This window comes from Engraulis encrasicolus, chromosome 23 (assembly GCF_034702125.1).
Source record: "Engraulis encrasicolus isolate BLACKSEA-1 chromosome 23, IST_EnEncr_1.0, whole genome shotgun sequence".
In the NCBI taxonomy this organism is placed as follows: domain Eukaryota; kingdom Metazoa; phylum Chordata; class Actinopteri; order Clupeiformes; family Engraulidae; genus Engraulis; species Engraulis encrasicolus.
Window position 1 is genome coordinate 4,941,267 of NC_085879.1, and position 16,929 is coordinate 4,958,195.

Consider the following 16,929-nt stretch of genomic DNA (forward strand, 5'->3'; position numbering starts at 1 on the left):
GACTTACAATTGATTTTGGGTTCACTGGACCTAACATGCATTGATTTGCCACTTAAAAACCCTTTGACAATGTTATAGACCTAGCAAGCCTACAAAGAGGGAGTTACTATGTTGAGGACAGGAAAGTCTACAGGGAGTTACTATGGTGACGACGGGAGAGTCTACAAGAGACCACAGTCAAGGTCAAAGGTCAAATATACCAAACAAGAGTTAAATGAGATCTATCAACTTACCTATTTACCTGTATTTACCTATTTACCTGTATTTACTGATCCACACAGGAGTTACTGCCCAACAGTCACTACACAACCAAGCCCACCCCCCCCACCCCCCACTGACAAACAAGGTTCCCCCCTGAAAAACAAGGTTCCCTCTGACAAACAAGGTTCCCCCTGACAAACAAGACTCCCCCCTGCCTCGGCCCCACTGCTAAAATATTAACGGAGTGTGTTTAGTAACCACTAGTTGCAAACACCGGAACATGAAAGATCTGTCAAGGTTTCAGCCCACTGAATATTTAACCCTGTTGAATATTTAAGAACATCGTTGAACTTACATGCAGTCCGTCTGAGTAGAAATACAGTATACACCGAGAGAGGGGGGGGGGTGGGGGGTGTTACGTAAGAGAGGGAGAGAGATGGCTACCCAAAGACCAGAGTTTATGTGGTCAATGCACAACAGAGGGTTGAGACAGAGGTGAATTTTCCATACTAAAAAATGTGGACCTTAGAAAGATCTTCTACCCATGCTCGCATGAACGCATACGCTACGCACGTACGTACGCACGTACGCACACACACCCACACACACACAGTTATTGTACGTAATGCTTTGGCAATAAAGAACCATTTGCATTTGTGTGACAGAGAGAGCGAGACAGAGAGAGAGAGAGAGAGAGAGAGAGAAAGAAAGAAAGAAAGAGAGAGACCTGTGTGTGTGTGCCTGAATGTGTGTGTGTGTGTGTGTGTGTGTGTGTGTGTGTGTGTGTGTGTGTGTGTGTGTGTGTGTGTGTGTGTGTGTGTGTGTGTGTGTGTGTGTGTGTGTGTGTGTGTGTGCATACAGTATGTATGTGCATGTGTGTGTGTGTGTGTATGTGCCTGAATGTGTGTGTGTGTGTGTGTGTGTGTGTGTGTGTGTGTGTGTGTGTGTGTGTGTGTGTGTGTGTGTGTGTGTGTGTGTGGTCAACAGCTTTACCTTGAGGTGCCTTCTCCGTCTCTGGAAGCGCAGCAGCTCCTTGTGCTGGCGGGCGATGAAGTTGACGGCGGCGTACTCGAGCAGCGCGGAGAAGACGAACAGCAGACACACGGCCATCCAGATATCGATGGCCTTCACATAGGACACCTGCGGGACAGTGGTGGTGGAGGGGGAGGGTGGTGGCGTGTGTCGGGAAGCGGGCGAAGTCGTGGCGTGGCGTGGCGTGGTGGGGTTGGTCGATGGGAGAAGATGAATGGAGAGATGGGTAGGTAGGAGGGATGGAGGGGGAGATCAACAGGGGTTGACCCAGGCCGAGGAAGAGGAGGAGTGTGTCGGGTCAGGTTGGGAGGGGAGACAAATTAAGATGGCGGGCGGAGGCATGGCTGGCGGAGTCAGCCAACCCCCTCAGCTGAATCACTCCTCAAGTTCTGCACGTACGTACGGCCCCCAGACCGGCCTCAGCTCAACACTGATGAGTCACGTTCAGAGAAGAACTCAGAGGAAGAAAAAAAAAATAAACAAGTAGAGTAAGCCAGAGAAGAAACGAAAAAGAAAGGAGGAAGAAGAGAACACAAGGAAGAGCAGCAAGAAAAACCTTCAGTTGGGATTGTGTGACAGACCTGGAAACCTGTTACGCTCAGAAATGCCTCAAAGGTGTTTCCTCTGTGGGGTTTGGGGAGGTGAGTCCCCCGTACAGCACTCATCTGACAGAACATCCCAAATAACCGTCCTGATATTTAACACGGAGCTGCCACAGAGTAGCAGAGAACAGATAACAGAACAGGGGTGCATTTTTGGAAAGCGTAGTTGTTAGCAGTTATCAACTTCGGTAGTTGCCAATGGGAAATTGCAGTGCAACCAACAAAGGAGCTAACATAGTTAGCAACTACACTTTCCAGAAATGCACCCCAGATTTGCACCTATTATTCTGTAAGACAACAACTAAATTATCCTGTGAGGCACTTGTTGACCCTCTTCACACGGCTGACTGGATGTGACCACTTAGTGAAAGGTGGCCTTCAGTGAGACATTGCCCCTTCCAGTTGACATTTTATTTCGGGGCCGGGCTGGCTTGTCAAACTCACCAAGACCTCACATCGGATGACGGGCCACTGACCAAAAAAGGGTCTGGAAATAAATGTCACCGGAGCGGCACTATCGGAAAAAAGGCACAGACGGTGGGGGAGCATGATGCAAGCCGCGCTCAACGAGCCGAGACCCAACTCGGAGAGCTGACACCTAGGCCTTCAACCGGGCAGCCTCCAGAGAGAACTGCGAGGAGCAACAGCGATGTGACATGTGATAGAGCTTACATCATCATCATTTATCACGTGGGTGGGAGAGATATGAATGGCTGCACTGATGATCACCACTATTTAACCATTAATGAACTCACTGGCCTGCTGACGACACACGGCTAATGAATGGCAATCCTGCGTCCCATCAGTGTGTCCTGTCCTCCCCCCCCCTTGTTCAGTCAGTCGGACACGCACGTGCACGGCAGTGTGAGAACATCTTCATCCAGCCGAACTGTGCTACATTTTAGGGACCGCATCATGATTCACCTATTAACAACAACGTAATGCTAATGAAAGACAACGGAGCAGCATGTCATAACCCTTTGTTTCGGGGCGGAGAGAGAGAGAGAGAGAGAGAGAGAGAGAGAGAGAGAGAGAGAGAGAGAGAGAGAGAGAGAGAGAGAGAGAGAGAGAGAGAGAGAGAGAGATTACATATCCAGAAAGACAAGTGCTGCTCTGTATTCACCTCCAGGACATGTTAATCACATTGTGATGAAACATGAAATGCCAAGTTATTTCCGTCCTCGTCCGTACCGTATGTGCTCAATTGAACTAAATAAATTAGCCATTTGTCATTTGCCCTCTCATAAATTGTGTTTGACATGTTTTTTCCCACCTTAGGCACTTACAAAAACTTTAATAATGGAGACTTTTATGAGGTCGGTTTCATGAAACAAAGTTGCACATGTGATAGCCATCATAAAGGACCCTTCCAGTGCAGTGATCAATACGTAGTCAGTCAATTTTACATTGGCTGACATGCAAAATTAATTACACCCAGAGATTGTTACAGAGTGCCATTTACTCTGTGGTAGAATTTGACAAGACCACATTTTGAATGCTTTGGATGATTCATTTATTCATGAGTTAATGTTCCTTGAACATACTGTAGGATAGCTGCCAGACATGATCGACAACACGGACGCACGCATGAACGCACACACGCACACTCTCTCTCTCTCTCTCTCTCTCTCTCAAGCTATACTTATGCAATACTTGTGCAAAAAAACAGCACTCCCTACAATCGCAAACCATGTGGAAATGAATGGGACTGTAATTAACATGGCACTTTCTGAGTACAGCTGTATTGGCATTGGCTGCTGAATCACCCAGACATACAAGTAATTTATGAACATCTGAAACCCTCTTCAGCCTCTTCGCATGCGTATCTATCTTGGACCACCCACTTGCTAGAGCCAGGTCTCATTTTAGTCTGTCACACCAGCCACTCTCCCTTTCTGTGCAGCATCTGAAGTCTCAGCAATGGCAATTCAGTGCTACTAGGTAGGTGGATAAACCCTGTGATCTTTGCACCTCTGGATTTTGTCAAGTCAATGCCATGCGCAATTTTAAGACAATATCAAAGAATGACAACTAAATAAGTATGTCAGACCAACTGAGGGTTTAGTACCTAACAACATATTAATAACATACATAACAACACAATTTTCATCACTGGTCCAACTAGCCTGACTATGACATCATTACATTACATTACATTACACTTAGCTGACGCTTTTATCCAAAGCGACTTACAGTTATTTTAAGTACACGGTATTGGTTACTGTACAGTCCCTGGAGCAGTGTGGGGTTAGGTGCCGTGCCTTGGGCTGAGATAGAGACAGGAAAGGTGGGATTTGAACCTGCTACCCTTTGATCTAAAGCCCATCTCCTTAACCACCTGACCTCGGCTGCCCCACATCAAATGTTCAGTTTAGCCTGGAGGCCTTCCATAGGCATGGAACCAATGCATCTAGAGACAATTTCTCAAACAACAACGAAAGTTAGCATTCAGGCAGTCTTGTACAATTTAAGTTTGTACTGCACAACAAACAGAACAACCGTTTCCCGGAAATCTCAAACCAGCATTGTTTTCACACCATCACCACGGTGAAATCACAATTTAAGTAGGAACTATGTTACTGTGGTCTTTAAAATGTATTTTTAGATGACAATGGCAGAACAGGAGTCAGAAACATTGCCTCATTGTAGTTCAATGCAGTTCATATTCATTAAACATTTCATGACATATTTAGCAACTGTGAGGGGGATCTTAGTCATTGCAATATTGCCCCTTACACAGTCATTTAGATTTACTAGATTTCTACCACTTTTAACGTATCTGCATTTCAACAAAATTTCTACAATTTCTACATTAGACAACTAGATTTCCAAAACACACCATGCTGCACGCGCGCGCACGCACGCACACACACACACACACACACACACACACACACACACACACACACACACACACACACACACACACACGCACACACGCACACACGCACACACACACACACCATTATGTGAATATATCCCCCACCCCCATCCAAATCAATACATCTTTGCACATCCTTGCACCCAAGATACTTGCCTCCTTAATCGTCTTCCATCAGGGCAACATGATGATAGCAGCAAGCTAAGCACTAATGTTTAGCTTTCCCAATTTGTTTGCCAATACTTGGCCAAGCTGATAAATGAAACCTTTCCCAAATCCTGGAGGAGGAGGAAGACCCACAATGTATTTGCGCCTGGAATAAATTATGCAAGTGCTTTTTCTCGCTTGAAACAATTTATTTCAAGAATCATTGCAAACACAGGATGTATAGCTTGTTTACATTTCCTGTGTGTTTGCTGATTGGATCTGTCTGCACTTCTCACCGTTTCGAACAGAAACTCGTGTGCCTTCCATAGTGAGTGGATATGAAATCAGAGGCACTGGGCAGAATTAGCCTGGCTATCTAAAGATACCATATTTCCATTGAGTAACATCCACACAATTTTCACCCATACTATGAGAAAGGAGTCCATTTTGGAACAGCTGGTTCCATTGAGCACACATGAGCTGTATCTGGATATTTGTCCTCATGAAAACCATCGTGGCATGTACTGACAACTACAACACAAATTATCAACACAACTGACAACCCAAATTATCATGTCATGTGTAAGAAAACATGCTACTATGTACAATTTCATCTGAATTTTTTTTTACATTACTGACAACCAGTCTGACATCCTTTGTGAAGGCCCCCATTGTTCTGCTTGTCTCATATACAGATTTGTACTCTCTTTCAATGTATCAAGGTCAGTGCCATTCATAGTCAAGATATCTTATCATGCCTCCAAGGCTACAGCCTATGCCTCTGACTGACAGTCCTAGTGGTCCTTGGATCAGACGGTTGCAGGTTCAAATCCCTCCTGACCTCTCCCTACACATCTATCCATGACTGGAGTGCCCTCTATCCATGACTGAAGGCACCTAACCCTACATTGTTCCACTGACTAACCAATATCCTGTATATAACTAAGTCACTTTGAATAAAAGTTTCAGCAAAGTGTAATGTAATGTATTTGAGTTGGAAAAGGTAACAACTGGCGTTCAATCACAAGCAGAGTAATGCCCAACACGCCAGGCACCACAATAAATGCAAAGTCCATACTCAGTGTCTGGATGTCCTAGCTAGGTTTCAGCCCACTACCCCACCCACTGCATGTTTAACTCAATGCCTTGATGATAGGGGCTGGGGTGAGTGTCAGGTTTAAAGTTGATGCTGCCAGGGGTTGGCTGACATGGCCTTGTTCTTTGTGAAGTTAATGATGCCATATATCTTTAAGATCTCTGGGGCCTACAACAGCTAAACAAGCCTCATAACACCACTGATCCAGCACAGGGCAGAGCCATGCCTCATTTAAGCATCCCTGCTGATCTTGGACACAGCACAGCGTACTGTACATGGTCAAAATGAAGCCGCTTCCAAAGCACCTTGTGTCACTCCCCCGTGTCACTTGGCATTCCCTGCAGGTGACAATTAGATTTTGTCTTCTGTGAAGTGCCACTTTTGGCAACCCTTCCCCAACAGCAAATTGTTATTGCGGCGGCATACCCTTGACACAGGTACACTCTGCTGTCACGTCTCTCCAGCCGCACACATACAAGCACTCATACAAAGTTGGCATTTAGTCCACAAAAACCCCACAATGTTTATTTTGCTCTCACCATACCAGGCATCCAGGTCTCCAATGACTTCATTATTTTGTTAGGACATTTTCATACACTGGTGAATTTTGTATGCAACAATTAGTCTCTATTAAATGAACCATTTCTGCTCTCACAGGACCAGGCAGTTCCCTCATTGGCTTCTTAATAGTATCAGTCCCTTGACACAGGTAAACTCTGCAAGGGGAATCTGTTGAATTTTCTTTTTCGCCTCTCTCTAGATTTTACTTTTTTAATTTTTATATTCTTTATGTTACTCTCACCATACCAGGTACTGTACTTCCCCCATTGGGGGCCTTGAGTCATTTTGTCGGGACTCACACTCACCTTGGCACAGGTAAATCCTGCAAGGGGAATCAGTTGACATTTATTTTTCTAGGCATATATTTTGTACTTTATCTTTAAGTTACTCTCACCATACCAGGTACTGTACATACTGTACCCCCAGTGGCTGCCTTGGGTCATTTTGTCGGGATTTACACTCACCTTGGGAAGTGAGGCGCAAGGGGCCGGAGCTCTCTCTAGTCAGCTAGCTTTAGTTACCAGGGATTCTTCATGATGGAGAGTTTCTCAGATGATGCCAGAGCCAAGTAGTGGTCAGACCTCTGACTATATACCCTTGACACTCTACTTTTTAACAGCTCGTTTTGTCGGGACTCACCTTGGGCAGTGAGGCGCGGGAACCGGAACTCTGTGTGGTCATGGTCAGCACGGTGGTGATGCCGAGGCCCACTCGCGCAGGCGCGGCATCCATGTTGATCCAGAAGGACACCCATGACAAAATGACAATCAGAAGACTGGGGATGTACATCTGAATGAGGTAATAGCCCATCTGGCGCTCCAGATGGAAGCGAGCCTCAATGCAGGTGAACTTTCCTACGGTGCAGAACACACAAGCATGCTTTCACTATCAACAGGGAGGGGCTGGCGCGCCAGTTTTTGATCAAACGTGAAGCGCTTTCTGTATTCCGGCTCGAAGGACCAACCAATACAGAAACCACCTCGTGATCGCGGTCAGTTTTTGTTTTTGTTTTTTTTGTTTGTTTCGTTTGTTTTTGTTTGGTGGGAGGTAACACATTTAACGTGCCCACACACACACAGACATACAAACACACGTACACACACACAAAGAAGAAGGAGAAGGAGAGAAAAACACAGAGAGGAGAACACAAAACACAATGGGTAATTTGGAAGGAAGGAGAATGTTCTATTGTCATTGATTTATACAGAGAAATACACTCCAGGGCAGTCCAGGTGCGGTTCATCTTTATAAAAATCAGGATCAGACTTTGTTCGCCAAGACAAAAAGAAAAACAAATGAAGAACAGAAAAAAATACTCCCTGTAATTCTGCTCTGTGGGGGCTGTACCACAGATAACTGAGAGAAAGAGGCAACAATTTTTCCCCAGATAATCGTGTTTGCTGATCGAAAACAGCCATCTGAATAACAAGTGCTAATACACCGGGGTGACACTGCATTGCACCAGCACAATAATTAAAATGCCATCTAGTGACTGAGATCGCAACAGGGTCCGGAACAACAAAAGGATTTGGTGAGAAGATAAGGGTAGTAGGTGTAAAATGGGGAGGGATGGGGTGTGTGTGTGGGGGGGGGGGGTATTGGTTGATTTTATTGTGTGTACGTGCTTGGATGTGTGTGTGCGTGCCTGTGTCTGTCTGTCTTTGTGTGTGTGTGTGTGTGCAGGGCTCTAAATTAACTTTTTCCATCACCAGCCAATTTGGCTAGTAGACATTTTTTCTTACCAGCCAAACAGAAGTTCAACTAGCCATTTTTTAATCTTGCCAAAATAGGCTATGCGTTAGTAGTTGTGTTTTTTTTAATTATTATTATTATTATTATTATGGTTATTTTATCCAAATTTCCACAACACATAAACACTACTGTATAGGCCTACATTCTATGTCTATAATAAGCATATTATATATACTTTTTTAACTTCTGCTTTATTTTTACCTTATTTTTACCTCTGAAAACAATGGATCACCAGCCACACACACAACAGACCTTTAAACCAAACACACAGCCAAACACTACAAAACCTCACACTCCAAGGAGGGAGAAGAGATGAGAGGAAAAGAAGAGGAGGAGAGGAGAGGTCAACACACACACACACACACACACACACACACACACACACACACACACACACACACACACACACACACACACACGTGCAATAATGGATATGATGTCGTGTGTGCCTATTGTGTGTTTATGTGGCCTACAGTAGGATGCTATAGGCACCATTATTTCCTCCAGGAGCTCTTCTCTACCATGCGCAACAAAATAACAAGAAGCCTACGCCATGTTTAAATAAAATCAAATAATATCACGGAAATGTTCGCTTCCTTTGTTACTTCCATATCGTACATAGCGCACGTAGCCTACTCGCACGGGCATAAGGTCTGCCCTTCTTTCCGATGGCGTGGGCTTTCCAACTTAGTTGCGCAGGACTTAAAACATTCCAGAAGACAACTGACAGCTACGCTCACACTACTCTGGCAGTCCGTTCTCCTCCTCAGCCCTTGTCGCTATTTCGTTCCACAACTCCTGCTATTGAAACTCTTCGGTCAGGTCCTCGCAGCTTAAAAAGTCAGCCTGTTAGAGCAAGGTGTGTCGGTGTCGGCGAATGCTAATAGTAACGTAATAAGTAGGCGTAATAGTGACGTTAAAAGTGGTGGAGCGAAAGCGACAGGAGCAGGGGAGAGAGTTGCCTGTCAAAATAGTGTGAGCGCACAGGAGCTCTGAAATGCTTTCTGTCCTGGCGCGCGCAACAGCAGCACGGAGTGGCTGCTGCTTCGGAACGCTCACGGTGGGGTGGGGTCATGACGGGAGTGTTTATGGGTAATGTAGGAAATCTCGCCGTATCGTTGTCATACAAGCAGCCGTTTACCGTTCACAATTTACTGTAGGCCACTCGGGCGCTACTAGCCAAATGGGCGGGTAGGTATTTTTTTCCACCGGCCAAAATTAATTTTCACCCGTGTTTGGCGGGTTGGCGTGTGTTAATTTAGAGCCCTGTGTGTGTGTGTGTATGAGTGTGTGAAAATGGATGGAGATACCTCAGATGGAGATACCTCTTTTCGTGACTGTGTGTGATTGTCTGTGTGTGTGTGTGTGTGTTTCAAGGGGGTTTGTCAAAGGGGGGACTGGGGGGGAGGGGGGTGCTGGGTGGAGGTTGGGGTTAGTTTGGAGAGAGGAAGAGGAAGTAACATCAGGGGAAGGGGAAGGGCGCTGGAGTGCAAGGCAGCAAAGCCGAGGAATGTTCTCTGCAAATCACAATAGATGGCTGGTAATAAATCTGACGAGAAGACGAGTGGAGGAAGAAGAGGGAGGACAACAATAAAAAAAAGAAATAGAAGAAGAAGAAGAGAAGGACATTTGAATCCCCCTCTCCCCTTTTTTTTACTACTTGGCTGGGGAACGAACGGCGGAGCACGTACACACACTGCGGTATGGCTGGAAGATAATGGGGGCTGGTTGTGAAGAGAACGGCGGTAGTCCTTGAGGAAGAAATGATCTCCAGGAAGGGAGGGAGGGAGGGAGGGAAGGAGAGGGGACGGCCAGGGGGGGTCCGTTCAGAGGGCCCCCGCACTGTCGAGTCTGTGCCATCCCCCCACTCTCCCCGCAAAAAAGATTAAACCAAAAACATAATAGAAAAGAATGATGACACTGATGACGAGCAGAGACAGCATACTGCAGCAGTCACAGCACTCTGACCACAAGCTCCATGTGTGGCTCAGTGCGTGCCAGGTTTGAACCTGCCCATTTTTTGTGCGTTCCGCGAGTGTCGAGCCTGTCTCTGTGTGTGTGTTTTGTGTCTAAGTGGGTGCCGCGCACGAAAGTTGGCGTGTGTTGTGTGTGTTCACGTGGATGTGTTCATGAACGCCTGCGAGAGTTTTTATTTTCAGTCTTGACAAGCTAATCTTCCTCATTAATGCATAAACGTTTTATCCATGTGAGTGTGTAGGAGTTAAATACCCGAAGGTGTGTTGCGAGTGATGCACGTTTGTCTCAGATGGAGATGCCGCTACTCAGAAAACTAGGTGTCAAGCTCGCCTAAATAGCCACGTTTTATTTTGGAAAGGAGGAAGCGCAGAGCAAAGAGATATTGCATTTCAATAGAATAGCTTTCGAAAAAAAGGTGAATGGATTCAGACAGTCGCTTACGTGACAGCACACTGCCGAGAGCATTTCGGGAATAAATTCTGTTCTCTTAGGGCTCCTCCAACTCTAATGTGCCTTTGGTTAATGCACTTGATCGTGACTGGGATCGTGATCATATTTCCCGAGAGCGACCTTCAGCCTAACGTTTTAAGTAGGATTTTGTTTGGTGTCCTTTAATAAGTCTGTTTTTCCCCGCTATCTACTTAAAATGTTTGCTCTTTCACTTTCAGCTGCACTATTTCAACGACGCTAGCATTCCAACGACTTTCTTATACTTTGACTATATCTGTAGTGCACTATTGAACAGATGTTTTTTTTTTCAGATGGAGACGACGAAAGAGGGGTGGAGAATGATTATGATCTCTCTTTGGCTATAAAAACTTTCTAGTTTCCTTTTTTTGGTTTTTGCAACCAGTGTATCTTTAAAAAAAAATCGAGAGACTGCGTGCTTCTCCTGCCTTTGCGTGTGTGTGTGTGTGTGCGTGCATGTGTGTGTGTCTCTGCGTGTATGTTTGTGTAAGGGTATGCTACTCTGTACTCGGTCGGCAAGACAAAAATAGAAGAGAGATAGAGAGAAAGAGAGAAAGAGAGAGAGAGCCTCACATGCAAAATAGTCTCCAAAAAGGAAAGAACCAGTGAGCGTACGTATGGCGGGGAAGGAGCAAACCTGTATTGTAGTGCTTGGTGCAGTACCGCAAGTCTTTCTCCTCTTTCAGTATAAATTGAGGTAATGTCAGCCCATCAGCCACCTGTACGGCTCCTTTTTCGTCCCATTCAAATATGAGGTCATTCATTGTATATCCAACTAGAGAAGAGAGTTTTTAAATGCACAGAGAGGACAGTTAATGGTGGTTAATGCAACAAGTATAAATTTCACAGATTTTTAAAAAAAGAAAAAAATCTTTTTTTTTTTCGATTTCTTTTTGTTCTACAAATTGACTAACTGGCTAGGCCAGTGTGGCATCTCCTCATTGCTTTGCCTCTGAGAGTAATGGAAACGTAATAATGCCACTTGTTTTTTTCACAGGGAATAGCTGAGTCTGTACTATAGAAAGACCCTGCAGTCTAGGATTTGACTTCTGAAAATAATACTGTTATGAACAAACATAAAAAAGGACAAAACAAAATTTGCGAAAATAAACTTTAAAATCAAGGAAGAAAATAAAAAAGGAAATTATAAACTCCCATAAATGAAGAAGAGACAGCAGTCAGAAGGGTCCGAATGGGGTCATGCCCGTCCTTCCCTTCATTGACTGCTGCGTCTACTTCTGATTCTGCCCCTGCCCGCCCTAAATCATTGCACTGTTCATCATTTCCACTGTTCATTCCTCCACACGCCTGCGGGACATCCATCCCATATAGCACAAAATAAATGCTCTCCCCCTCGCTCAAGACAGCGGGGGGAGAGGGGGATACTCACAGCTTTCCAGCTGCATGATACAAGTCTGAACATCCATGGGGAAGTTCTTCAGGTCCATCGGACATGCCAGAATCAGTGTTATTCTGTTGGCAGGAGGTGACACATATGAGTAATGCAAATGTACAGCAGTTTTACTCGTTCTTATTCCTGGGGTGCATTTCTTAAAACTATAGTTGCTAACTAGCTAACAACTATGCTTTCGAGAAACACACCCCTGGTTTGGAGATCTTATAAATTAATTGCCTTTCATTTGGTTAGACAGCAAGCACCGAGGGTAATTGTAGGGTAATTGTAAACAATGCGCTCATTCTTGTCACTGACCAACATTGATTATTATCTTGAACGGTAAGGCCCTATACAGTGTGCTGCATAAACGGCTATACGTACAGATCTGAGTGAGGACCCTTTCCACTTACTGAGGTCGACGTAGCGTAGCTGTGGCAATGGGACGACTTATGTACCATACCAACAATTTCCAGACCAAGTACACAGGAAGCGTAGGAGCGTTGGGTCATCAGTGTGTGTGGTGTGTGTTGACATCAGGACACATGCCACACTGTGTTCTGCAACATGCATCTGGCTGTCCTGTATCTCGTGCAGTTGTCAAGTGTCAAGTGTGTTTGAAGCTTACTTTAGCTGAGTAATTATTAAGCTAACATGTCTTTATTGGCATAAATTAGCTGAATTTATTCAGGTTTATCCTTAAGCCAACACAAATGCAAACATACCAATTGTTCACAAAGCTACCTGATATCGCCTTGTCCTTTCTTTCCATTAATCACCTCTTAACTTCTTTCCTAAACCAGTATGCATTCATATCCTTATTCTTCTGGAAACACAACCAATGCACACTGACACAAAACTTCAATTTTTAGTCCAAGGTTCCAATTTAATTCACAGCTAATCTTTGATCTCTGCTATTCACTCCTCTGAAGGCTTTCCAGACAGTTTAACCACTGTGGCACATCACATCTCTTGAGGAAAAGATGGGCACATGTGTGAGGTGCATTGTTGAAATCATATTTTCATGTGCGCTAAATCTATGCATTGCATCATAAGGGTCCATAAGAAGAATATTAGCCTGAAAAGATATGAGATAAGCAACAATGCTAGCAGTCTCAGGATGTAAACTGTCTATTTGACCTATTTGAAGAATTTACTAAAAAAAAACATTCAGTGAAAGTGAGATTGATTTCTAGATTCATAAGTGCGAGGGTGTATAGGATAAAGAACTTGTATTTGGGACTTCAAGCTTAACCCAGTAACCCCTGTTAAAAATGAGCTGTTACCACAATGGCATTGACCAAGTTTATATATTACTAAAGGCTCTACTTTCATTGTGGTGTAGTATTAGTTACGTTTTTTTCTCATCTTTTTTTTTTTCTTTCTTACACATCAAGGGGCTACAAAACAATTCAGTTACCAGCCTAGCCACTTATCACTACTTTGACCTTGATAAATAAATCTTGACAGATGGTAGCTAATCCGCTAACACAAAGTGCATAACACAAACAGTTTAGGGGGCGCGGGGTGAATCACCTTATACTATAGAGAACGTTGCCATTTTTCGAGATCCTAAGCAGCTTGTTGTCGGTCGTGACCTCATGGAAATTGGCTCCCTTCTCGTTGGCGAAGAACAGATCAGGTTTCCAGATGGAGTCCAACATAGAGGGGTCGAGGTCGAGGGAGTCGTCAGGGTACTCGCTGTATGCCAGTCGGGGGTCATTCCACTGCTGTCTCAGGAAGATGTTCACTCGGTAGTCCTAGAGTGTGACACGCAAGCACAACACTGTCAGCTGGAGCAGTGGTTCCCAACCTATGGGTCGGGACCCACCTTATGGGTCGCCAAAGATCCACAGGGGGTCGCGGAGCCCCCTTGATTTTAAGGGGCTTCATTTTAAATATATATAGCCCATCTTGGATAAAAGACAAAGCATTTAACTAATAAATGCATAGAAGCAACAAATTGTAAGTGCTACATTAAACATTTATTCTATATTTGACCAAAGAAGAATTGAGGAATAAAATGACTAAAATTAGTTTTCGCAGGACACAGAGGGCATCTTGAGACTCCTTCTCTTGCGGGCGCTCGCGTGGTTGGGTCACCAAAGCTTACAATAGTAAAAACATGGGTCCCTTAAGAAAAAGGTTGGGAACCACTGAGCTAGAGCACAGTGCACCAGGTGGAATTAGTCTAAAAAGAACCCCACACTGAACTAAAAATGCACTCAGAGAGTGCAGAGCTCTGCCAAGGAGGCTGTTTGATAGAACGCCTGAGTATGTTACACCCTGTTTTTCCATGTCTATCTGCCTTCTTTTTGTGGTAGAAGTTAGAGTTAGAAACCGGAACATCAAAATTCTCCCTATCCTGCAATGGTGAAGAATCTTTAAAAAAAAAAATCCTGGATGCTCATCGTGATACGAATCACCACCAAAATTTAATCACTTGTTCCCTTTGTCATTTCTAACAACTCCACAAAATTTCATCAAAATCCATTCTTAACTTTTTGAGTTATCCTGCTGACAGACAAACAAACAGACAAACATAAACTCCTTCGTGCAGGTCAAAACGGATCAGCAAAAAGACACACAAATTAACCCATAAAAGTAGAGACAAACAGTTGCCATGAAAATATAATCATGGAATTGCTCTTTGGTTTGGAATTATCATATGATTTAGATTCACAATATGATTTTGTTTCCATTTTAAAGGTTTGACTTTTACTTGCTTCAAAAAGCACAGGTACAGCAGGCAATGGCCTTCTCCGGCCTTTCCTGAATTTACATTCAATAATTGCTATCTGTTCTCACACTGCGGCAAATGGGTTCCCTGCAAAAATAGCCAACCTTAATGTAAGTTGCATTTCAGCTAAATGCGCAGAGGTAATTGTCATTTCCTCCTGAGAAACAGACATGCGGTTGTTTCATTCCAGAAAGACTGTTAAATTGTCTGAGCAGTGATGTACCTTGGGATGACTTATCAGTGTGGAAAAAAAATATGGTGGATGACCTTTAAAATGGCAATCAGCCACAATATTCAAGGACGTTTTCCAGCAATTATCCTAATGCAGGGTGACCTGCTTTATCCAATGAATTTCAAAACGTGTTGATACAGTACAGTGGCTTGGTCCAGGTCATTACATTTGCCATTCAGAGCAAATGATATGTGGTGCACACAGAACTATCGATTCTGATGACTCAATGGGTTTAATTGAGAGCACGGGCTCCAAATATCTATCTATCATGAATTACCACTTGGCTGAGCTGTTGTCATGAGAATATCACAGTGAACACACGCACGCACGCACGCGCACACGCGCACGCGCACACGCGCACACACCCACACACACACACACACACACACACACACGGACGCATATTTAATGGGTACTTTTGACTTATTATACATCTGTTCTGTTGGTGAGAGTAGGCAGAGTGCTGAATCATGTGCACGCTATAGAAATACCAAGAGATTGTCGATTGGATACGCTGTAGCTGCACCTACCACATCCATCATGTGCTTTCCATATTCTTAAGCCAGAAGCTAAAAAAAAAGCTAAAAAAAAAAAAATCCCTTTGCAAAGTCAATGTCAGCATGGACCCACAAATGTATAAACAAACAAACCAACACTGCTCAGAGTTTCATGAACAAGAAAACAGTAGCACGGAATTCACTCATATACGATGGACTTAGTAACTCACACAGTATATAGATATTAGATATATAGATGCTTTCCCCTGGCAACCAGGACTGATTTATGACTGCTACCCACACAAAATGTGATTCTAGCCCTGGGCCACTCTCCCTGGTGACTATGACATATATATATTTTTTTATTCAGAAAGCATGGCTACAGCAGCACAACTCAGTCCCCACACAAATGACAGTTCTCAGTAATGCGGTCGCATTCTTTTACTTCTCCATCCATCAGAATAAACCGGTAAGAGGCCAGCTAATTAAATCGGCAGCACAACACCACACCACCAAGCGCATCAAACCTTTAGAGCGGTGTAAACAATTAGGAGGGGGGCCGGGGCTGAGGGTCTTAGTATTGGCTGCGGCCTTGAAACAAAAGGCTGGGATCATTACCACATGAGACATTGTGCTGGGCAGCCCCCTGTATGTGCTAAAGATTTATCGATGCAATTCTCTTCCCCCTCACTCCCCTTTCACTCTCCATTTCTCTCTCTTTTTTCTCTTCGCCTTCTCCCTCTTCCTCTCCCTCCTCTCTTTTTTGCTCTCTTAGTCATCTTGTCCCGTCTCTGCCCCTCTCTCTCTCTCTCTCTCTCTCCCTCTCTCGCTCTCTCTCTCTGTCACACTCTCTCCGTATTCTGTGACCCCCACCCCCCGCTACATTCCTCCCTCCATCCACACCCCTGTCTTTTCTGCTCGCCATCCATGAGAATGAGAGTACAAGCAACTCGGATCAATTCCACCGCTTGTGGAGGAGAAAAGGCCTGGAAAATGTAGCATTTGTTCTGCATGAGGAGCTTCTGCAGTTTGCAGCACTTTCCTCCCTTCCCTTCCCTTTCCTCCCTTCCCTTCCCTTCCCTTCCCTTCCCTTCCCTTCCTTCCCTTCCCTTCCCTTCCCCTCCCTTCCCTTCCCTTCCTCCCCCCATCTGTGTCTGCAGCTCCACAGTGTAGTGTCCCAGGCAGCCAGCCGGCCCCAGAGAGCGAGGCCCTACTACCACACCACACCACACAACACGCCCTCCTCCACCTCCCGTACCGTGCCGCCGCTAAGGCCTAACACACACCGCTGCTGCTTCACGTCTCCCTCACTCCTCTTTATTTACTGCTGTTACTGTAATGCAAGTGAGT

The 16,929-nt window shown here is 44.7% G+C and overlaps 1 protein-coding gene across 1 annotated transcript in view; it reads right to left on the reverse strand.

Annotated features, from left to right (window-relative positions):
- The window catches only part of glra1 (glycine receptor, alpha 1), a 61,306-nt gene that overhangs the window by 16,710 nt on the left and 27,667 nt on the right, over positions 1-16,929 (reverse strand). The window contains exons 6-10 of the mRNA XM_063190603.1: positions 13,647-13,870; positions 12,108-12,190; positions 11,355-11,492; positions 7,160-7,374; positions 1,195-1,341 (exon numbers count right to left, since the gene is read on the reverse strand). Coding sequence (XP_063046673.1) covers positions 1,195-1,341; positions 7,160-7,374; positions 11,355-11,492; positions 12,108-12,190; positions 13,647-13,870 — 807 coding nt within the window. The remainder of the gene's footprint in view (positions 1-1,194; positions 1,342-7,159; positions 7,375-11,354; positions 11,493-12,107; positions 12,191-13,646; positions 13,871-16,929) is intronic.